At 39.0% G+C, this 25,317-nt stretch overlaps 1 protein-coding gene across 1 annotated transcript; it reads right to left on the bottom strand.

Annotated features, from left to right (window-relative positions):
• Nucleotides 1–520: 520 nt before the first annotated feature.
• LOC104498039 (focadhesin-like) lies at nucleotides 521–20,958 on the bottom strand (the record flags this gene model as incomplete). The annotated part of the gene is made up of 16 exons (XM_010141362.1): nucleotides 521–594; nucleotides 2,061–2,136; nucleotides 3,290–3,541; nucleotides 4,344–4,441; nucleotides 5,911–6,088; nucleotides 7,248–7,337; nucleotides 7,972–8,232; nucleotides 9,488–9,603; nucleotides 13,679–13,807; nucleotides 14,892–14,972; nucleotides 16,128–16,230; nucleotides 16,392–16,463; nucleotides 16,853–16,930; nucleotides 17,731–17,853; nucleotides 18,791–18,910; nucleotides 20,811–20,958. Coding segments are annotated over 16 exons (1,999 nt in total), but the record flags the coding sequence as incomplete, so codon positions are not given.
• Between the last annotated feature and the right edge of the window lie 4,359 nt (nucleotides 20,959–25,317).

The following is a 25,317-nucleotide window of genomic DNA, read 5'->3' as shown; positions in this document are numbered from 1 at the left end:
GAAATCCCGTTCACACGATACACCTTCAATGTGTTGTCACTACTGAGCAAGAGTATCATGTTATTACTAAACAAGGGTTGTTGGTGAAAAAAATAACGCTCATTCAGAAGTCTGTTGCACTAAAACATACTTTAGTAAATAAGCTGCATCCAAACAAATTTTACAAGCTTTATTATTCCCGCCTCTTCCTACAAAGCTTCCACGAGCTAGAGGAACATTCCACTTACAGCCTTCAAAGCTCCCAAGAGTAACTGAAACAACACAATTGAAATAACTGAATGTGTATTTCTCATTTAGGTTTGGCACAGCTCAAATCATGTTAGGCAGTTTGTAAAATAACAACACCCCTTCAGTGAAAAACAAAATACCAGGTTTTATCTTATGAGTCTTTCGGAGGATGTAAAAGAATAAAAAACCCAAAATATCCAAAACCTTCTGATAGGAAGTGTCTTTGAAATTGTTCTTCTTGATGCCTTCAATTGTGAACAGTTTTCTTCATCGGAAAAGATATTGCATGCATCTACCACCCATAAGCTTTAGTCCACACTGCTTTCTTTTTGAAGTCTGCAAGAGATCTCAAGGCCAGAAGCATAACTGTGAAGAGAAGGACAAATTACATTTATTTGTGCAGTTCAGACTAGAAAGGATGTGAGAGTATTCTCCCTAGTTGTTTTACTGACACAGGTATAGATTCAGTGTCCTTTTACTGACTCTTTTAATGACTTTCTCACTTCCTAGCCTGAGAGTTTCTCACACTATTGCTGCTGTTCACAAAATAGTTTAGTCTATACATCCCTCCAAAATGTCATGTTATTCTAGGCCTTTCATCTGCTTTATGGCATGTCTCCTACTAAAATTTTATCACATCATCTGCTAATTAGGCCATTGCTTTGAAGCAGCACATAGATCAACCAACACTGAAAGTTTTAATTCAATGATCAAAGATGCAAGATGGGAGGAGGCGGCACTGGAAAGAACAGGAGGCACAAAATACAATGTCTTAATTCCTCTGTCCAATTCACTGATTGGAAACGCAATTCCTCAATTCAATTTAAAGGATCATACATTTAGGCAAAATCCAGTAATTAAACCAGGCATGTCCTAGTCACCCAGAAGGAAGTTTCATGTTCTAGTATTTAAAACAAAAAAAAGGAAAAATGGAAAGCTCAAGGATAAAAATAACTCATCCCAATCAGTGTAAACTGAGATTATACTGTGTATATCAGCACCCTCTGATGTACAGAGGAGATTCTCTAAAAAACCTTAGCATCATTTCTGGTGGAGAGTAGCAGACTCAACAAAGAATGACTAAAGATTGCAGACCCTCAAAACAAGGCTAATTGACCTTTGTCATGCAAAGAATTTATAACCAGATTTCAAGAAGCCATGTTTAGGTCCAACAAATCAGGAGGTGCCTTATGTTAATGGAAAGAAGAACGAGCACACTCACTTCACTTGAGAGTATTCCTGGTATTCTCTTAAAATCAATTGTACAGATTGCATTCACAATCCTATATCTCTAGGTGAACAACTGGGTGCATGCTGGGGCCACAGCCCATTACTGTGATTCATAATATAATATACTTCCCATCTTTCCTTTCATGTATCTTTTCAGTAAGCTTCCTTTCTTCTATCCTTTCTTGTCAGACCACTCTACCAGGCTGTCTCCTATCCCCTCCCCATAGTTCAGACTTCAGTTGCACCTGAATAAATTGTTATGTGATTTCTATTATAGTACTGGGGAGTTTCCAACTAGTATGTTGCATTTTATTTCTAAGGGTAAATTCAAAAACAATTGACAGATTTATCACTTAAATACACTTGTAGGACCAGATGGACCTTCAGGTTCTTTGGATCTTCAGAGGTACCTCATAAGCATCAGCAGATGAGACAGCAAATATAAGAAAGTGTTACAGACAGGAATGTTAACTTACCTCTTAAGGTTTCCTTAAAGGCAAAACATAGCTCTGCTACACGAACTCATAGTATAGATTAAGCGCACTCCTTTTAACAACTGGATTTTGATCTGTACTGATATTTTTTACGGAAAAATAACCTACCATGAAGCAGGTCTGTGGAAGATTTTGATAATACTTCCTTAGGACATTCCATCATATTGATCAGCCAGTCAATGAACTAAAGATTGAAACATATAGGAAAAACTGAATTATAGAAGCCTCTGAAGCAGAACACCACAAATTCTTTTGAGTTTAACAGGCAACATCTCGTTGCTAAACTAAGTTATCTAATCAAAGGCAGCAGCCAATCAAGCTTCTGCTCAAACTAGCCAAACGCCCTGGAGTACATCTCACTGTCAGTGCAATTTCTCCCACAGCTGGATCTGAAACTCCCTTTATTCCTTCTCATTACCTCAGCAATAATTCTTTGTTATGAAGAAGGCACAGTAAACAGTTTCCCTCTGTCTTGCCTGTTCATGCCTTTAACCTATTAATACGATCCTTTCTTATCAGTCTCTTGTCCAAATGTTTTACTGCAAACCCTTCAGAACCCTTACTGCCTTTGTCCCTCTTTTGACCTCTCTCATTTTTCTTTGTTTTTCTGACAGCACAGGGTGCCTGGAGGACAAAGTGATATTTCAAACTTATCAGGATGATTTTCAAGGCATAGTCTTGAATTCTTTGCTAAAGCTTGATTAGGCACTTGCAATTTAACAGCCCACTCCTGCATTCCTCCCACATTCTGAACACTGACTTCAATGCTAACTCTGAGCGCAGGACCATGTCTTTAACAGGTTCTGGTTTGTACAAAACTGCTAACTATTATCTATAGGTTTGTAACCATATTTTCACATATGTCAACCACAAGCAATCAACAGTAGGATTGCCAAATTAGGCATGATTTTCCAAACTAATTTTCAACATATACTTGAAAAATAAATGACACATACTTCAAATTGCACAGAAGATCTTTGATTGCCCTAAATTGCCTCTGTGGTGATGTTCAACTGCAGATCTGTCTGTCACTGTTTAAAAGACTGACTTGCTACCAGCAGCTGCCAGCCCTCCTCTCTCAGCCGTACCCTCTTAAGAGTTTGACTCCCAACACTGGAGTGTTTTTTGTTCTTTGCAACTCTCACATTTTGCTTGAGAAACTACATTCAGTCCTTTGAGACAAGTCATATCTGATTGCAAATAAAGAAAAACAAGGTCACGAGTCAGATGCAATAGATATAAAGGAAATAACTGCTCCACCTAAGACTAGAGCTGACTACTAAAGATGGACTGCTTTTTGACTTTTGGAAAATATTTACCACTACATGCAATTTTACCTTCTGTGTTTGTTCTTTCCAAGGCTCTTTAGCCAGCAACAAGGAAATGCTGTTTGGAAGGAGAGTGAGAGTCTCTTGTACAGCAAGCTTGTCAGTGGGGTGCTTGCCAAGGAGATCCTCAGACAATTCCAGTGATATCATTTGGTGCTTCCACAGTGACCAGTCAGCACTAAGACCAAGCAATAATGGTCCACCATGGTCAGCCCAGGCCACCACAGAAGCTGCAAACAGCCACAGGAAGAAATCTATGCACTAAACAGGAAAAATACAAAAATGCACTTTACTAAATGAATAATACAGAAAGGAAAAAAAAATCCAATTAAAAAACCCCAAACATATAAAAAAATCAAGATGATGGCTTACTCTTTGAAACAATCATCTGAAAATTCAGCTAACATTCAAAATGCAAAAACTAAGAAGTTCTTAATATTCTCTTACTTTTTGAAGCAGCATAAGCCTTTTTATAATAATAATAATTCTTTAGATTAAGGCTGATCCACATTTCATTTAAAATAGGGAAATAACTTCTTTACAGCAATCTGACTGTTGAGGGAAATTATGAGATGGTCACCCTTGTGCTAGAAACGGTTAGGAAATATTGCAGCAATGTAACAAATGCCTTTCTGATCTAGAGTAGCAGCTTATTTTATGTACTCAACCAGAAGACTTGAACAGATGTATCGGTTAACAATACTGGTTCCCTAAAATTGTCCATGCCTTCTTAGAAAGGGGCAGCTGCACAGTTTTGACCTGCTTAGACAGTTCTACTGGTAAATGCCAATTTCTCCTTTAATTGTTCTAAATACAATAAATTCAAAGCAGTGATTTCCTTTAGTTGCCTTTAGCTTCTACCACAGTTTAAATGTCACGGTTATGTTAAAGTAAGGGTTTTAAATACACACAGATTCACAAAAATCTAGAAGAATTTCTCTATAAAGATGACAGTCTTCTAAAATAAAAGCATGGTGAATAAGACATTGCTGAGGAAGAATGTGCAATAGATCAAAAACTCCTTTCTTCCCAGAAAGCTGCAAATTATTTTCATAGCATGTACCTCTTTAAGATCAACATTTTGTAAGGATATTGACTTGTATGCTAAATTTCTGATGTAGCCCATCAGGTCTAGCAACCAGTTCATTCTTTTCAGCACTCCTAGAAGAAGAACAATGACATTGACTCACATAAAACACTATAAAATATATATAAAATACATCATTTTCTATTAAAGAACAAGCATAGGGAATCACTACAGCAACAAAGCACTGACTGTGGAATAACAAGGATCGCCGATACTACGACTACATTTGATTCATGGTTGCCACTGACAGAAGGCATAGGGGCACCTAAGCAGTACAAAAACTGTGCTTATAATGCACACAGCACACTCAACACACAGAAAAAGGAATGCTGAGTGAGAATTTTCACGTAATAGCAGCATGCAGGTCCCACTAATCCAGCATGCATCACTGCTACAGAAAGCCTCACTGAAGATTTTGACTCAGCCTTTGAGGCTGTTTGCCTCAGCATTTCAACTAAGTCTAGCACTGATGTCACTGTACATCGAGCAAGAATGTGTGGAGTATTGTGAAACTCCTCCTATACTGCAGAGAAGATCAGTAAAATGAAGTCAAGTAATGCAAATAATATCAGCTCGCAACCACAGGACGGTACATGTTTTATTGATTCAGATTGTGCTGTCCAAAACCCGTTCTACCTCCTACAAACGGGTAATCATCTTCACCTTTACATCCTTTCCTTGCACTCTTTATATTTTTCTTGTTGCGTCCTCTTTTACCCAAAGGAGTCTTGCTTCACTCATTCAAACCTCACTAGTCTTGAAGTACTTCAACCACAGCTGAGAGCTAAGGCATCTAGCAATATAATGCTCTGAAGTGGTTCTGTGAACACAGGCAAGCCAAAGATCCTTCTGTCACGAAAATGAGGAACCTTCATTCTTGCCTCCCTCTGTTCTTTTTCCTTCATCCTTTATCTTCCTGTGTGATTCTGCTGCTTCTCTTGCATCAGCTCCACTGGTTTACCAGATCCTTAGCTGAGCCAGCCCAACTTATTAACCCACGAGATAACTATCTGATATGGTTACAAAGAGCCGAGGGGCAATTTGTTTCCTGCGTTAACTCAGTGCAAGGCAAGCTATGAGAAAAGCAGAGCTATCTCCTTGGTTCAACCAGTCTCACGGGAACATGCCCTTACTTACTGTGCCACACACCAGTAAGGCAGGTATTAGATTTTGAATGGTAGCAAAGCTGCACTATTAACGGTCTCTGATGTACTGTGTACATTTCTAACACCACCTTACAATGAAGTGTAAAAACACTGTGAGACACAGATCTAGTCAAAACTCTGGTCTGCGAACCATCTGGATAAGATTAATGACTTTTAGCCAATCCACAGAAACATGAAGAACTCGAGAAAAACATAAAAGCAATGTTTGGTATTTGAAGAGTATTTGAAGAGCAGAAAAATTCTGAAGATCAAGTAGTTTCTAATAATGAGAAATTTGGAAGCACTTGGGTTAAATCATCTTAACATTATTTTGAAGAATTAGTGTAGATCTATCAATATCTGTTGATTTTATGATTATTCATTAGGCCTGTCCTTACCTGTGTTTTCATGGCTCACAATTCGAGTATGATAGAAACCATGCAAGAGCACCCATAAAATATTTTCCTTTTGGTGATATTCTGCCACAGTATCAATCACAGCACTAAAGTTCATGAGAGGCAGTCTGCCTTGAGAAATTAAATACACTTTCATGAATGTGGTCTTCTCTATATTGTTCTGCAAATGCAATTAAAAACCATGTTAAATTAAAATGTACCTTTCTTATGGGGACAGTAGACACTGCATTCCTCTTTATAAAAAAAGGGGGAGAAATCCTTTTATTATCTAGCAGGTTCATTGTTCTTCAAGACAAATTATGAAACTGTACATATTACTTTAATTTTACATGCCTCTAAATAATCCAGCAAAGTGCAACTCAGTACAGTTTGATTGTTTTCATACTGCTTTAAATTTTACATTCCCTTTTAAACTGAAATAAGCCAACTCGACAGTTCCAGAAACTGAAGCCTTCTTGCAAGACAGATTCACTGCAGTGACAAAAAGGTTTTCTTAAATGGTGTTGTCCAGTGAGGAAATAAGAGCTCAAAGATAGAAGGAAATAACAGTTCAGCCTTCCTAACCTATTTAAATGCTTGATTCTCTGTAAAATCTGCCAGCAAACAAAACAACATAGTTTTATGTCATGAACATTTTTTTATAACAACCTGATCTGAAACCATCAAATCCTACCGCGCAGGTAATTCCTTAGCGTTTCAGCTGCTAAGAATTCTACTCCTAATAGATTCCACTGGTCAGATGGAAGCTTTCCTATTCCATTAGCCATCTTGTCCACCAGGAAACATTCTGAGTGTTAAGGCAGATACAGCACATTAAGTCAGGAATGAAAGGTTGTTTAGTCGAAGTATTTCACATTTTTAACAGAAGCAAGAATCTGCCAGTTCAAGCACAGTTAGTCACTGAGATGCATTTACAGTCCATTTCAAGTAGGTGGTCACGTTAACCAAAGAGGGCTACGGTCTGCTGTTGGCATCATTGGTCTGGGATTAAGAAGATCTAACGTCATTCCTGTGCTGCTAACTTGACAAAGTCAGCAGCCTGAACTTGACAAAGTTACTTAGGCTGCCAGTTCAAAGCTCCCAGGTGAAATCAGTGGTACTTCAATTGCCTTAAGAAAGTTTTGGATACAGGCTCTTCACACTATTCCTTCTCTCTGCTGTTTGAGAGGTTAGAACCAGAACACTCTTATTCACAGAGCAGATAAAGACAATCAGTGCTCTCAGTGAGATGAAACACACACTCTGGTGACAAGAAAAATGGTAAGGCATGCTTGTTTCCATGATTTGGTGATAGAAGACAAGGATTAAAACATGATTACCTTAGAGATCTGGACAATGCGGTCAACCTCTGAATCAGCCATTTCCGAGATACATTTTGCTACGTCAATATACATTTCCAGTTTGCCTCTCTGGAAACAGAAAGTAAATGAGTGTTTAGATGTACAGCTCCAGGTTTCTTCTTCATTAAAATTGGTGAGTCCAGGAACTTTGTTAATGATCATGATTAATATTTAATCTACTCTCTAGCCTTGTTTTATTTATTCTATTTTAGAAATATTTATTCACTGGGGACTTCAATGTAACTCAAACAATAAAGGAATAATGGTATCTGAAAACTCTCAAAGAGTTAATGTTTTAATGGGAAAGTGCCCCTTCTTGGAGATATTTTCTGTAGCTAGCTAGTTTCTTTAAATCATTGTGAGAAGCTGAATCCTCTGTGGGGGAAAAAAACCCCAAACCTTGTGACTGTTCTCTGCTTCTGTTTCAACAACATTTATTTCAGTACTAACACTGTATTTTCCCATTACCAAATAATTTCTGAGGGAAAAGTGTATATTAAATTGGTTTCACAGCTTAGTCATATTCTAAAGCATATCCAAAAGCAACTTAAATTGAAATTATGCAGGCATCTTAACTACTATCACTAAAAATTTTACATCTACTTCATGTTTCAAATCTGCTGGGTCAGTGCAAAAAGATGGGACTTACCATCAGTACAGACATCCAGTTACAATGTTGATACACCTCATTCTTATTCCTTACCTGAACCTTATTTGGTAGAAGCTCAAATATTTTTTCCACAGCCTGGCACAGAAAGTTCCAGCAATACTGGGGAGGGTCTGGAAGCTTCATTGCCTGCACAAGTCCCTGTAAAACACACTGGCAAATTTCTGGGTTTTTTGTGTGGCTTTTGACTTCAAATTGTTGCATCAGAAACACTTCTGTAAAGGACTGTAGTTTGTCTTCTGCAACATGTTTCATCCACAAGGGCAAGGACATGAAAAGGTATTTCTGGGTTTTCATCTGAAAAGCAAAAACTTTTACTTAGTTTCAGATTTTAGCTCCTCTCTGACCTTCAACTACTGTTATAGAAGATGAAATTATAAAAACATGGCCCAAACACCACTTAAAAGCACTCAAAGTCATAAACACTTCTCAATTCTTCTTCTCTCTTTTGATGAATTGCTTGAACTAAAAAGAGTTCAGACATGTCAATATTCTATTTGCCTTAAAAACAGAGGAACTTTTTTTCAATGAACCCTAGATATAAAGCCTCTGTGCTGGCAGGACAATTGTGATTTCCCTATACAGTGCCTACTGCATTCCTACATAAAGCATACAGACTGACTAGATAGCCAAGTACAGAAGTATGGTACTCCTAGCACCATTAATATTCCTAGCTAGTGAGGAAGAATTACCCTGAAAGAATCCAAAGCTTACATACACAGTCTGTGGTTGACCTCATTTTGTGGCCTCAATTCCCCACTGCAGTGAGAAACCAGTGCCCAGAAATAAAATTTTACTTTTTTTTGTGTCTGTTACTAATAGTGTATCTTAAAATGGCCACCAATAGTTTATATATCTGTGAAGAATAATGAATTAAAAACTGCAAGGCAAAACCACCCCTTGAAGAACTGTACAAGGTCACGGAAATTCACAACTGATTTTCTGAGAATTGTCATGAATCTGCTCCTCAACATGTACAAATTGACAGAACTGCACAGTCAGGTGCACTGTGGGATTCAGGGAGTTTTACGTACTGTATCATGGAGTTCATGTTATACCTCTGTATGAAGAGAGCTGTACTGTAGTGGAGGATAAGCCTGAATTTGATTATACTAGACGTTACGTCTATTGACTATCCTCAAAATTAAGGCAAGGTTTTCAAGAAGTAACACATTTTACTAGATCAAGAGACACTGCAGGCGAGCTACTTGACAGACAGGTTAGACTTTTTTCTGAGACTATCGGCTGGTATAATAAAAGACACTTTGTCTCCCTACATGTCGTGCCTTCTTACATCTCTAAGTTATCAGAGCTATAGCATGAAACTAGACAGAGGAAAAAGGTCTTAAGCAATCTAAGTAAAAGCAGTGCATCAGATCTTAAGTCTGCCTTGAATTTCAAGGCCCCTTTCATTATAAGTACCTGCTAAACAATATTTCTACAGAATTCTGAATGCAATAAACCTCTTCTGGTGAGACATCCTAAATGTCATCACTGGGGATTCTTACAGAAAAGAGGTGCTGAGGTCCCATAGATGTGCTGGCATACGTACACTGAGACTGTAGACAAGGGGAGGTGCCACCCACATCCCCAAAAGCATTGACGCATTTTGAGATGACTGGGCCTGTGTCACAGCCAGTTGAAGGCAGAGATGTTTTACCTCATCACCTAAAGCAGAAGAAAACAAATAAAAGTTATGAAAAAATTACTTTCACTTTAAAATTGTTCTCAACTCAAAAAATAAAGGAGGGTTATTGTTCTACAAGAGCACTACATTAAAACTTGCTTCTCTAGAGGTTCTACTTAAAGCTTTTAACACATACATATTAGATGTCTCCTCTTCCCGTTCATGCGGTTTCAACAAGAAATCTCAGGATTTGTCAAGCTTAATTTCAATTCACTCGAGAATAAAATGTGGGAATGGTAAAGTAAGAAATAAAAAAATTCCTTGCCAGAGAAAGAGAAGAGTTAATCTACAGGAGAAATACGTCAGCATTCCTTCCTGCTAAATGTAGGATTAATTAGTATCTGCTCACGTGTTTCTCCTCCTCCATATGCCCCATGTTCATGTAATATGTCACAGAACAGAGGTTAGTCACTGTTTCTGCTGTGGGAGCTTGGTTGCAGCATTCAGTACCTGGTTGCAGCCTTTCAGTACTTAAAGGGAGCTTATAAGAAAGATGGGGACAGTCTTTTCAGCAAGGCCTGTTGCAACTGGACAAGGGCTGATGGTTTTAAACTAAGAGTGGAGATGTAGACTATATACAAAGAAGACATTTTCAACAATGAGGGTGGTGAAACCCTGGAACAGGTTGCCCAAAGAGATGGTAGAAGCCTCATCCCTGGAAACATTCAAGGTCAGGCTGGATGGGGCTCTGTGCAGCCTGATCTAGTTGAAGATGTCCCTGCTCACTGCAGGGGCCGATGGACTAGATGACCTTTGAAGGTCCCTTCCAACCCAAAGCATTCTACGATTCTATCATTCTCCAGGTTAACAAGCAGGAAGACCTGACTGTGATTAGAAGTTATGACAGTTATGGAATCTTTATTAGTTTCTCTTTAAAGTCCCCTTAATAACTGGTACAGCCTGTTTCTTAATAGAAAAACTAGTCATAAATATGTTCAAGAGGTACTCTAAGCAATAACATGGCTTTCATATAGTTCATGATTGCTACAGCAATATAAGGACAAACAATTTAAGTACTATACTAGCATTTGACCCGTTAGACAGAAGATACATTACTGTTAAATGTCAGAACAAAACTTAAATAGGTGCTTTGCAAGTTAAAATCTTTGAAATAAAATATCGCATACAAGAAGATAAGTCATTTGCAGAATTTGAAAAGAGTGAAATTACAACAAAATACTTTGGTAAACAACGCAAAAATTCTCTCTTGCTAGCTTGGACACAGATTATGATTTGCCTATGACCAGTCACTTCAGAGCACTATTGAGCAACACGGAGGTACTACTTCAATCACAATCTATTGTTTCTGCTCAGTAACATTGACAATAAACCTTATAAGATGGGAAAGCAACCTGTTGTCTTCAGTATGTTTACAGATTAATAAATCTTTGCATTAGCATTTGTGAAACATTTAAGGTTCATAACAACAGTCATAAATTCCCAGACAGGAAAAACAGTGACCTAGAGAATCTGAGAGAATTGATCAAACAGTCTGATTTTCATATAAATATTCATGGTGTAGCTGTTCCAGAGAAAACGTCTTAGAGTGTCACATTTCTAGATGGACTGTTAGGTCACAATTCAACTGTTCTGTATTATACTTTCTAGCACAACATGAATATTGCTCACTAGCACATAACAAGACCTATTTCTCCATGTATAGTCAAGAGAAGGGTGTGCAACTCCACAAAAATACAGAGGGACAGTCAAGAGAAATTATGTATAGAAATGTAGCCTATGATGCTGTCTGAAGTCAATAAAAACAGTCAAAAAACCAACGCACTGTTTCCTCTGGAATTCCCCTGATTTACAAAAGTAAGACTCCTAAGCAAAAAACAGGAATAAAAAAAATCCCCAGTACATTTAACGAGTTTCATCTATTCATAAGGTTGTACACAAATTAGCATCAGCATGGACTGCAGAGCTCAGCACAGGAAATTCTTTCAATTATTCATACGCAAGACTCTATAATCGATTGCAAGAATACCAAGACAGAAGTTGCTGCTCAAGTATAAGCAAAAATGTTTAAGATGTAACAAAATCTTTCTGTATCTAGCAAGTAGTTGTTCCTCATAGGACAGTTCAATGATTTCTAGTGCTTACACAAGCACTCTGTATAATTAAAATAAATACCAGAAAAAAATAAGAACAACTTCTCATACTCTACAGCACATCAGTTTAAACAGAAAGCACTTGCCCAACCCAGTTGTAAGAGAATCTGCAGGGCCAGTAGTAATTAATAGTTACATACATCAGGAGAAACAAAACTTAGTGGAATCAAACAAGGAAATACTGAACTTTGCAGAGTATGCTGAGCTTTAAGGAAATGAGTTTTAAAGTCAGACACTTTTATCGACAAAAACAAGCATTGACAGACAATCCTGAGTATAAAAACACTATACAAGCTGTTCAACACAATACTTCAGGATCAAAGCTACTCTCCAGCATGAAGAAAAAATACTCTCAGAAGCACTGACAAAATCAGGGTCATGATGTAAAGAGAGATATGCTTTTCTCTGCTACCCAGTGTAATTTAGTAGAAAGTGTTATTTCAGACTAACGAAAGATAGATGAATGACAGAGCAGTTCAAAGTCACGATAAAGCTGCCTGCAGACTGACAGAGAGTTTGTCAGTGTAGACTGGACCAGCATTTAGTGGGTATTGAAAACAAGCTATATGAAAAAAAGCACAGAATGGTAGGGGTTGGAAGAGACCTCTGGAAGGGATCATCTAGTCCCATCCTCTGCTAGAGCAGGTTCACCTAGAGCAGGTTGCACAGGATCACATCCAGGTGGGTTTTGAATATGCCTGGAGAAGGAGACTCCACAACCTCTCTGGGCAGCCTGTTCTAGTGCTCTGCCACCCTTAAAGGAGAGAATTTATTCCTCATGTTCAGATGGAACTTCCTGTGTTCCACTTTGTGCCCATTGCCCCTTGTCCTGTTGCTGGGCACCATTGAAAAGACTCCGGCCCCATCCCCTTGACACCAGCCTTTTAGATGTTTATAAGCATTGATAAGATCCCCTCTCCGCCTTCTCCAGGCTTAACAGACCCAGGTCTCTCTGCCTTTCCTCATCAGAGAAATGTTCCTGTCCCCTAATCATCTTTGTAGCCCTTTGCTGTATTCTCTCCAGTAGTTTCTTGTCTCTCGAACTGGGGAGCCCAGAACTAGACACAGTACTCCAGATGTGGCTTCACCAGGGCAGACTAGAGGGGGAGGAGAACCACCTTCGATCTGCTAGTCACAGTCTGGGATACCACTGGCCTTCTTGGCTACAAAGGCACATTGTTGGCTCATGGTCAAGCTGCTGTCCACCAGGGCTGCGAGGTGCTTCCCCGCAGTGCTGCTGTTGTGCAGGTCACTCAGCTTGTACAGGTGCAGTGGGGTATTCCTCTCCAGATGCAGCACTCTACATCTGCCCTTATTGAACTTCATTAGTCTCCTCTCTGCCCAACTCTCCAGCCTGTCCAGATCTCACTGAACAGCAGTGCAGCCTTCTGGTGTGTCAGCCAATACTCCCAGTATCGTATCATCAGCAAACTTGCTGAGGGTACAGTCCATCTCTTCATCCAGCTCATTGATGAATATGTTAAACAGGACTGGACTCAGTAGTGAACCCTGGGGAACACCACTAACTACAGGCCTCCAACTAGACTCCACACCACTGACCACAATCCTTTGAGCTCTGACATTCATTCACTTGTGTCTAAATTAGCTGAGTTTCATTGTAGACTCTTCTTACTGCTAATAGCTCAAAAGAAAAATTAGGCCAAATTTCACCAGTGTTTCACAGAACTTCTAGTACTGTTTCAAACTTCTCAGGTCTGATATTCTCTAGGCTCTTCTTGAGTAGAAAAAAAAAAACTGTATCAACATGATACAGTGATCACAAATATATGCTTGGAAATATGAAAAAGAAGGTTTTGAAAGTAGTAAACACTTATCACTGCAATAACTTGAAGCCCTGAAGTGGGATCTAAAGTTTGTGAAAGCTGCACTAGTGAAGAAGTCTTTGACAAGTATAAAAGACTTAATAGGAAACTATTAATCTTACCAAAGTTTAGCCTCATCAAAGGAGAAAGAATAGATGCCCAGTTCACAGGTGGATACTGATGGCTTTCTCCAACTAATGCAATGGGTGCCAGTGCTACTTTCAACAGCTCAGCTGGGACAGTTTCAGGGCCTACAAAGAAGATTCAGTCAAAGTCTGAATTTTTTTATACACACATTTGGCTAAACAGCACAAGAAAAACAAATGTAAACACTTCACTGAAGACCAATCTCTAAGAACTAAAAAGCATTATAAAATTACTGTTATTTCATTTTCCATCTGAGAATTAGCTATCTCTTGTTTGTAATCAACAGCTGTATTTTTAACAGTAATGTCCTATCAAAAAAGGCTTTTTTGGTAACTGATATATAGAAACTTTCTAGTTCCATCTCCTAGAACTAACTTATGAGTTAATTACAGATATTTCTCATCTAGTAGGGTAGTATTTGTGCATTTGTTAGTAGGGGAACATCAAATTTTTCTGACACTGCTCTCCTTTCCCATCTTGCAGGTGCAGTCCACAAAAATTGTCAGACAGGTGCTAGCCTTTGCTACATACTGTGTTACTTAAACGCAGGGAATTAACCCAGTGAAAGTCCTCCTGGAGGCAAGGCACGAGCAATTTTTGCTCCCCTTGAAAGCAAATCCTGCTTCATAGGACAGAAGTGAGCTCACTTAGCTCCACACAGGAATAATCTCCTCTCTTTTATCTCTCTTTAGACTGTACTCCAGGACACCTCTCTTTTACTAGCACTCCTCAGGTAAAAACACACTTTCTTCAGGTTCTTTCGCATTTATCACACATAGCAGTAACCCATTTGAATACCACTTTACTACAGGGAATCTTAACCTGGGATCACTGAAATAAGAGGCAGCGTAATGTTTACCTGATGATGGAGTATTCCTGAGGATACATGCTAAGACTTAAAATCATTTGACTTTCATTCCCATAGGGAAGATATATCATCTCACAGACACAGAGGAAAAGCGAAAGGGTATAAAATGTCATATAAAAATTCAGTGGAGAAAACTAAAGCCCTAACTACATAATTCTACCTTATTTTTTGAGCGTTACTCAATTTTTTGTTTAGAGGTTAAATATCCCACATTGGTATTCAGCAAAGTTCTCCTGGCAAATGAAAGTAGGTTATCAGGGTCACCTTTTATAGTCATTACAAATTTCCCAGCGGGATACTGCAGTTTGATCCTTTCTTACCTTTCTTTCCACTTTCAATGGCAAAGTCAATGGCTGCCCTGATAAAGCTGTTTTCAGGTAAGTAGCTAAAATCTGGAGGAACTGAGAAGACAGAAGGACTGTTTATATACCAAAACATGTCAGCAGAAATTATAGCCTCTAGCTTCTATGTAAATTCACTGGCCAAACTGAGCTATGTTTGAGCTAACTAATTCTGTAGGTAACTCAAAGCATTTAGACCACAAGATTGACAGGTGCATTGGCCTTTCTACTTTTAAGGCAAGCCAGACATTTTTGTTGATGAGAGGTGCCAGCTCTGAAAAAACGAATGCATTGATCAACTGAAAAGCCAGGGATAAGAACTTCTTTAAAATGTATCAGCCCCTCTGAGTCAGGCTTTAAAAGGGAGAGCTTCAAAAGCTTAGCAAGTTTAATACAGAGAACATTCCATACCTATCTAACCTCAGGCATGTGTGTCAAGATTATACAAAAGTAGAAACTCCAAGCATCTTTCTTCTCTGATGAGGAAGTTTATCTACACTTCATATTACTAGTTTTCAGTATGGTTCACACTGAAGTGAACAGCTTCCACTTCATTAGTTTTCTCCTATTACTGGTATTTCATCAATGGTAATCTTGCCTTTATTTTACTAATGGATATTGAAACAACATCAGAAGGTAATGATGTATCAAAAGAATATGAATTCCTGTGTGCTAACTGCTTCACTAGAAGGGTACTCTCATTTTCGACTTCAGCTAACCACAGAAGATGTCTTCTAGAATAATACTTCTGAAAAGTCAGCTTGCTCTTGTTATGGACGAGTTTTGAAATGCTAGCTTTCTTATACAGTGGGAAGTGCTAAAACCAAGAGTGGATTAATCAGTTCTCAGGGCACAGGTGGATAATGTAGATGTCAAACACATGTTCTACATATAATGTAAAACTTCTTTACAGTTTATTCTATACAAGAATAAAGACAGAAGCAGTACACAAGTTGAACAGAACAATCTAGGACCTTAGTTTGATACTGCAAGTAAAAGCAGATGGCTGGGGGGATCCTATTCAGCACACTGACTCTTCCTTCATATTCTAATCTTCAGGTCTGGCACACAGGACCATGAGGTCTCTGATTCAAAGGCTTTCATGTCATTTAATAGTACTGCATTAGCCTGTATTATCTAATGTGTCCCTTGCTGCCTTTTTAGCTAGGTGCTACTTCTATATGTTCTTTAAGCAGCAATAATGAAGCATCTTACCGGATGTCCTGTTCTGGACAGAAGACAAACGGGACATATGAAGCCATCCCAAAAGTCCTGCTGCATTTGTCTGAAGGCCAATTTGCCCTGAAAAACTGATTATCTGTTGAAACAATAAAGCACTAGTTAGACAAAATTCCCTGCACTGCCTCATTCAAGCGGCACACAGGCATTATGCAGTAAAACAGATTTGGCTTGTTTGTGCAAGGTGTGACAGTAGTCTAGTGCATTATCCAAAGCAGGCAACAGAGGCTACCTTCTTACCTGTGTAAGGGTTCTGATGACTTCATTCAGTTTACTTTGAAACTGGGAGGACTGAATGCTCTCAGATTTCAGCTGCCAGCAAAAAAAGAAAAAAGTTAATTTTATAACGGAATAAAAAACCCCAACAAAGCAGAGAATAGGTGCTGAAAAGACAGGTTACATTTGCACACGTGCCTTTTTGTGGGGGAGTGGAGGAGAAAAGCAGAAAGCCTACACAGCTGTAAATTTTTCCACAATGGTACTGCATACGGGTCCCATACGACGGGAAAATGGAACAGACCCCATTTTACACGTCATAATTCTATCCTGGTTGGTTCTTACTCAGCATGACTCACTATTGCATAAATGGGATGCCCTGGTATATAACAACTGCTGTAAGGATGCAGAGGATGTCATTCCATCTTGCCTTCTAGCCAAATTTCTGGAAGAGAGAAATTTATCATTTGCTTGCACATTCTCACCTGTATCATGCTTCCTTCAGAGCCCACTAGTGCAACCAGCCCATTGACAGCAGCCAGACGCTGCATTGTTGGAGAACCCTGGAAGCACAATGCAGGATCAGTGAGCCTGTGTGGTCACATAACACTACTGCAGGACGAAACACTTGTTTCTTCCAACACAAAAACCATGACTGCTATCATCTGTACACCTCTCATCCAAACAACCCTATCATGTCAGACTCCAGCAAGCTGGATAATTACTCATCCCTCTCTTGGTGAATGAAGGCTTTATATGGAGCTTCTCCACCCCCCAATCTGAAATCATCACGCACTTCTCGCTGACAAATCGTTTTCTTCTAGCACAGTCTGTATTCTGCATAACAGGCCAATAAAATCCAACTCGGAAACACTGTATCTTTATTGATATTTACCTTCAGCTGCAATCTTAATGTATTAGAGTTTGATTTCAACCATGGTATTTTTGTTACAATGAGATAAATTAAAACCATTATAACAACTAGGGCACTATAATCACCAGTCTGTTAGACTAATCTTGATAAGTAGCACCTAATTTCACAAGCCGTCTTTATTTAATAATCTAGATTTTATCCTTGGATATTGTTCCAAATCAGTAAAGATGTCCAAATTAACATCTCATTGAAATAACCATTTCCCACAAATCATCCAAGCAGAAGAGAAACAGTTTTATTTCCTTTATCAAAACAGACCAAAGATGTAGTTTTTCCTTCCAAATATCAAACAACATGTTCAGATTGTTCTACCTTTTCCTAGCATCAGTTCTGCAGAACCAAGAAAAATTACGTTCCTACTGTTAATTTAAAATCCCTCCTCCCCACCCCTCCCTGAAAAAAACAGAATATGTGTTCAAACTCCTTTACCTCTGCGAGCACAATTTTCATCCAGGCTGGCATTAATCTGTTACTCAGGTCTTCGGCTTTCCCATGACCACAAGCTGACAATCCATGTACTATCGCACCTAGAGCTAAAGCAAAACCCTGGGTCTGTAAGGTGAAAAAAATATATTAAAAAAAACAGATATCCTGAAGAATTCCATATTCTTTTAAATATTTATTACTGAAACATTAAATATTTATTATTTGCCAATAATTAGAAGTAACGTCTTTGTCTAAATACTGGAAGATTTCTTATTTCGTGTATTTTCTCGTGTCAAGTGACATAGCATTTTCTGAGATTAAATACTGGTCTTTGGGACATAGATTGCTCCGGAGACTTTATTTTACAGCATACTTTCTGATATGAAGACAAAAAGCTGTAACAAAGGTAGTTCCCTTTGACTTCCCATTTTCCAGTTACACATTCTAAACAGTTGCTTAGTGTAATAGCAGGCTTTGATTCAGAATGGTAACCGCCTTTTCTTTTTTCCTTTTTTGTTTCCCTTTTTTGTGGAAAGCACTTAACAAAGAACATGCACTGATATGGAGGTCATTTTTGCATTTTCAGAGGATGACCCTAGGACACAAGGGATGAAAACAGACACGTGGAAGAAGTCATGGCTGTGTTTACGACACACTGTCTGGAGGCTAAGGGAAAGCAAATTTCAGAAGAGCACAGCAGATATATTTTCTTAACAAGAAATAGAATCTGAAGAAATACCTTATAAAAGAGACAAAAATTGTCAGGGAATAAAGACACAAAGAACTCAAAACTACCAACTTCCCTTCTAAATGCAAGCAAACATAAAAAATCTATTTTGATTTCACTGTCTGGTAACGGCTATACGCCTGTAGACAATGCAATAATGGATCAAGTGGTAGTCTTGGTAACTGCACAGTATGCACAATACACTCAGTGTTAGCTAATGTTAAAAGCAAGAAAATTATATTTATCTGAAGTTACAGTTTGGTTAAAGTAGTATCCAATATGAAATTGGTAAGAGAAAAGCAGAATTGAAGCAAAGCCCAAACACTGAATTATGACCTGCTGATTACTCTCCACTAAGATCCGTAGCTTGTTCATGGCCTCCTCAGCCTCTGCTGCTTCTATGATTCCAGCACTGAAAGCACAGACACAGGAACAGGCTACAGAATAGGAAAGTACCTGAAAAAAATTATTTAACTCTGTTACCCAGTGTCTGATTAAATTCCCTGTAGCAATGTGCACACAGAGCAATATGCCAACATGATAAAAAAAGCCATTACATTTTGAATATATACTTTCAGATGTTCATTCCCTCTCTGAAGGATTCTCCATTGACGCTAACATTAAACAAACAAAACTAAAGTTTGGAAGTACTTATGGTTTTATGTAGGTTGAACTCCTGATCTTCCACACAAATTTACTTACTCTTTTCAACACAAGTATCTGATCTTTATCTATGTGAGCATATGCAGCATGCTGTGATTTCATCAGGGCTGCAAGCAGGTCCACAAGGCCAGAAGAGCAGCATGTAGTAGAACTGTCTATCACAGTGCATGACACTAGCCTCATGTCTTTGCAAAAGGATTCACAAGTAACACTGCTTTTCTTTCCGTCCTTCAGCCTTAGACGTGGAGAATAAGAAAATGAAGTCTGAACTTTAAACAAGGCAACTTTGCCAGCTGTTTAATCTTCCTTGTACCAAAGCTAAGCAACAGAACAACACAGGATTGTAAGGGTAGTAGAGAGCAAATACCTACTGTGCAGGATTGACAACAATTTGACTTGGAGCAAGTAAGGCTCAGATTGTACCTCTTGCTGCAGCAAGTCAAAGTTACCTCTCAAGTACAGGATTAGATTCCAGTCATTCATCCCTCTGGAAGAGCCTCTTGTGCATTTCATAAATAGAGCAGTATTCATCCTAGGGTGCTGGCCAAATTTAATTTATGTAATTATCAGTACAATTCCTTACAGAGATCTTAATTTAAAAGGGTAGGTTTTGCTTCTCATCCCAAGCTATCTCATGATGTTAAACAGCTGCTGCCTTTCATTTCAGAAGTATTGAACCCAATTTAGGTTCAGAAAAGCACTTTGAGATCACTGGGGAGAGATAAACGTTTTCATAGCTGTAAGTCATTTTAGTGCATGAATCATTAACTGCAAAAAGGCTCATCCTCAACACATATGTACTGCCAAAAAAATTAAACTCCTTTAAAGTAGACTTTTAATAAAGAGCTTGCAGAGCAGTACCAAGAGGGAAAAGAGTGTAATACTAAAAATCTGTACTATCTCTCTTAGAAAAAACAGATGATTATGCAACTCAGCTGTTCAGCTGCTGCAGGCTTACACACATGAGGTACAGTGTTGCTTTTTGTGCAAAGCATCTGCTTATTCTGGTTCTTGTTTTCTGTTGTAAACTCCTCCAATTTGTTAAGTTTCAGATCTCAAGTTTTACCTTAATGAGGTTATAGACCTAGTGCATGGACTATGTCAAAACCTACAGGACATATCTTGGCAAAATAAATCAAAATGCACTAGCCAAGCTCAGTTTAAAACTTCAAAACCTAGTTATAAAGAGAACAGCAAACGGGGCCATAGCAGCATTCTCAAGTGCAACATTCAGAGCAGCTAGTGACAGTAGCTTTCAAAGGAGACAGAGGGCATATTGAAGGAGGAAGTATTAGCATTCAGGTTCTCTCTGAGAGTAACTTACTGTCTGCTTTCTAGGAGATCAGATGAGCAGTAAACAACTGAATAAAGACCCCTACCCACAGTTACTCAGGACCCAACTTTCAACAATCTATTCTGACATTAAGAAATTAAAGAAACACTTCAAGAATGATGATCGTTATCTTTTCAGACGGTTTCTTAATGTTTGTTCAGCATTACAGATTATTCTATTGTTATTATTATCATTATTGTTTTCTTCCGCAAATACAGAACTATGTATCATGAAATGAATACTCAAAAGTAAGTATTCCAGTACTATTGATACAAAGCCTCAGGAAAAAGTCTATAGTTATTACAAGGAGGCAACAAAATAAAAAAGGAAACACAAAATTTGCAATAAAATAGGTCATACCTCCTGGACCCATCTGCTTTGGTCCTCACTGCCATCCAGGAATTTGCAGAGTTTTCGCAATGAACTGGAAACATGCACTCGCGATTCTGTTTGGCTACTGTGACTCATAAGTGAAAGAACAAGTCCTACTCCCAAAATACATCCAGTGCTTAAAAAGAAGACAAAAGAAAAAGAATTAAGTATGCTTTGGCTGCTCTGAACTCTCTGTTCACCTCAATATGGATTGCTGAGCAGAAAGACCTCTTGATCCTGCTTAATAACTAGCTCTGAGGATAATTACTTACCACAGTCAATTTTACAGATGGTTTAGTGCTTTTTGGGAGACACAGAATGAAAGAAAAACGAAGAACCAAAAACCCCATCAACAAGGTCATCAACCAGTATTAAGGCAGTACGGATCAAAACATCTACATCTGATTTATACTGGGATATCAGAGTTCTGGATATCAGTTAAACATACTAATTGCAGGTCCACTGGCTGTATCACAGTCTGTTGTTCTCAGACTCCTGCAAGAGGTGATACAGTTTGCAAAAATAATGAAATTAGTGATTGAGCCAGATAACAGCTAAGATGACCGTACAGATTAAGGTATTCAACTGAATTTCAGAATGTGAGAGTCAGGTACCTATTCTAACCCATATGTACTAAAATACACATATGCAGCGGTGGACCAGACATATGCAGCACAACTAAGAATTTGATGGTGAGGATACTTGAAATTGTAACGAGAAGAACCAGTACCAGTAGAGGCTGGGGTATGATGTGATCAAGAGCAGCCCTGTGAAGAAGGACTTGAGGGTACTGGTAGATGAAAGCCTGGACATGAGCCGACAACATGCACCTGCATCCCACAAAGCCAACTGTATCCTGGGCTGCATCAAAGAAAGCGTGGCCAGCAAATCAAGGGAGGTGATCCTGCTGCTCTACTCTGCTCTGGTGAGACTTCACCTGGAGTGCTGTATCCAGCTCTGGAGTCCTCAGCACATGAAAGACATGGACCTATTGGAGTGGCTCCGGAAGAGGGCCACAAAAACGTTCAGAAGGATGAAGCACCTTTGCTAAGAACACAGTCTGAGAGAGTTGGGGTTGTTCAGCCTGGAGAAATGGCTCCAGGGCGACCTTACTGTGGTGCTCCAGTACTTAAGGGGAGCTTATAAGAAAGATGGGGACAGTCTTTTCAGCAAGGCCTGTTGCAACTGGACAAGGGCTGATGGTTTTAAACTAAAAGAGGGGAGAGGAGACTAGATATAAGGAAGACATTTTCAACAATGAGGGTGGTGAAACACCAGAACAGGTTGCCCAGAGGGGTGGTAGAAGCCTCATCCCTGGAAACATTCACGGTCAGGTTCCATGGGTTTCTGGGCAACTTGATCTAGTTGAAGATCTCACTTCAGGGGCCGATGGACTAGATGACCTTTGAAGGTCCCCTCCAACCCAAAACATTCTATGATTATAACTTTAAAGTACATAATTTATTAGGGCAGCTGCCATGAACAGCTTCACAGTATCTGCCTCTTTTTCAGATTTGACCAGAAATTCCGTTCTGGACAGAGAACTCTTACTAAATTCAGCACCTGTGCTCCTACATCAAGTTTCAGTTTCCATAGGTCATCAGTCATAACACTTTAAAGTTTTGTCAGAAAATTTCTAAACAGTTCAGGCTGCCATCATGAGATACTAAAGGCACAGCAAGTACTCACTGCTCTGAAAGTGATCTCTCGCTGGCACTCATAGACAACAGCTTAAAGCAGCAACTTTTATCTGAAGATTTCTTCCCCCCCCACACACATCAGGGTCTTACAGGAGTGGCTGAAGGAACTGGGGCTGTTAGAAAAGAATGCTGAAGGGGAGATCTCATCACTCTCTACAACTACCTGAAAGGAAGAATTAGTCAGGTGGGGGTCGGTTTCTTTTCCCAAGTAACAAGCAATAGGAAAAGAAGAAATGGCCTCAAGTTATGTCATGGGAGGTTTAGGTTGGATATTAGGAAAGAAAGGAAGAATTAGTCAGGTGGGGGTCGGTTTCTTTTCCCAAGTAACAAGCAATAGGAAAAGAAGAAATGGCCTCAAGTTATGTCATGGGAGGTTTAGGTTGGATATTAGGAAAAATTTCTTTACAGAAAGGGTGGTTAAGCATCGGAACAGGCTGCCCAGGGAAGTGGTGGAGTCCCCACCCCTGGAGGCATTTAAAAGACGTGTGGATGAGATGCTTAGGGACATGGGTTAGTGGTGAACTGGCAGTGCAAGGGTGAATGGTGGGACTTGATGATCTTAAAGGTCTCTTCTGACCAAAACAATTCCGTGATTCTGTGATAATTCTGAGCATGCCAATGACAGACACTGAATGTAACAAGCAGTGAAATGGACATGGCTAGGATCTTAGGCATTCTTCTAAGCTCCTGTTATCCAACTTAAAAATGGGAAGGATCACTGCTTTTACTCAGCTAAGTAAAATGAGAATAACGTCAGTCACATTTACAAGCTAATTTTTTCAGCAACTGTGGTTGAAGATGGTGAGCATGCCTAGCATGGTGTCTTGGCAGCAGCATCTTCTCTTTCCAGCAAAGCAGCAGAAACAAACCTTTGGAATCAACATTTTAAAATAACTGGCATATCTGAATTCATGAGCAGCTAATAAAATAAGGACATGGCTTACACAGAAGAGCTCTATTGCTTGTTGACAAAAATACCTAGAAAGGAAACAAAGTTCCTAATTAGAGCTACAATTTTTCATCTAGTTGACTGTTAGCAAAGACCCAAAACCTAAGTGGGGACTGAAGCAAGAGTAAAACCTCACTGCTGCCCTTTTTTAACTAGCCATTGTTTTTACTTGGCCACCTTGTTTCTGATCCATATAAAACTAATATTTGAGTGCACTTCATCCACACGGTATCTCCTATTTCCCAGTACGTTTTAAGTATTTTACTGCCAGTGCATCAGACATACTTGCACCACTGTCATGACTCATCTTTGAATCTACTGTCATTTATCTCAATAGTGATACTTGGCAGCGTATGGGCAGTACAATCCATCACATTACAGAATGAAGGACTTCATGAACAGATAATGAAACCAAATAAAAGGTTTGTATCTTAGGATGAAGGAAAACTGGTATTTTCCAGATAATCCTGAAGTCAGTGGAGTATGACACCTTTCTGCAAGAACAATGTAAAAATTTGGTGACAGTTTTGATTGAAAATGCCTTAAAGTTGAATCAAATAGCTACCGACCTTGCAAAAAACTCCATAAAAAGCAAGTCAGTTTAACGCTCCACACAGCAATTTAAAGGAAGGGTACTGTGTATTTCAAGCTTCATAACAATTTGCTCTTTACCATACCTTTATCCAACACGTATCAGTGTTTATAATCTGCTTGGTATTTCTCCAGTATTTATTCTTACAAATGCAAACTAGTTCTACCATGCAATAACTTTATACATAAAGCCATATTTGCAAAGGTTTTGAGAATTCATTCCCCTCCCAAAATTGAATATAACCTATATGAATAACTGGAAAAGTTAACAGCCATAAATGTACATGCTTGCTGAATTTATCATCTATGAAAGTTAGGCTTAGGTGAAAAAATGAGCTATAATATATTTCTGTATTCAGTAAGTCTGAAAAAACTTAGTAAGTGTAAGTCACTTATCATGTACATTTTCCATATGTGTATATATATTTTTTCCATATGAATCTGTATATTTTAGAGATATACATAAATCAGCTTCTGTATGACAAAACGGCATATTTAAGGTCCCCTCACAGATCTCTTCATAGTCTCAATGCAATCCATTTAAATTAGGAGTAACTGCAAAGCTTTTTAGTTTCTTTCCAGGAGAAACTGGCTGCTCATGGCTTGGATGGGTGTACTCTGCACCAGGGAAGGTTTACACTGGATATGAGGAAAAATTTCTTCACCGGAAAGGGTTGTCAGGCTTTGGAACAGGCTGCCCAGGGAGGTGGTGGAAGCACCATTCCTGGAGGCATTTAAAAGATGGTGACTAACAGACGAGGTGCTGAGGGACCTGGTTTAGTGGCGACTTGGCAATGTTGTTTAATGGTTGGACTTTATGACCTTAAAGCTCTCTTTCAAAAGAAACGATTCTGTGACTCGATGATTCTCTGCAATCTATGAAAAATCTTTTCTGTTGTAAACTGAAGAAGCATCATATTAACATGCTTAACCATCTGAAACGGTCTTCCCCCTTAAAAGATAATGAGTTTCACTTTGATTTTTTTTACCCCTTGTGTGGTTACAACAGATAAAAAGAGTACTGACTTACAAGCATTATTCTCACAGCGACCTTTTCTGAGAGGAAAGTTCCAAGTTCAGAGTACTTTTCGGCTTACACACACATAGAGATTCTTATGGATCAGATGTGGACTCTCACCACACCAAAACATTTCCCAAAGCAATCGGGAGCCACGGCACACCGCCGGGAGGCGGGCTGGGTCGGGGAGGGTGCGGGGTTGGAGGCGGGGGTGCTGGGCGGCAGGGTGCGGCGAGC

The sequence above is a fragment of the Buceros rhinoceros genome, unplaced genomic scaffold (genome assembly GCF_000710305.1).
Source record: "Buceros rhinoceros silvestris isolate BGI_N320 unplaced genomic scaffold, ASM71030v1 scaffold1388, whole genome shotgun sequence".
Lineage (NCBI taxonomy): Eukaryota > Metazoa > Chordata > Aves > Bucerotiformes > Bucerotidae > Buceros > Buceros rhinoceros.
The sequence above is the reverse complement of the archived record's forward strand: the minus strand, read 5'-3'. Positions and strand labels throughout refer to the sequence as shown.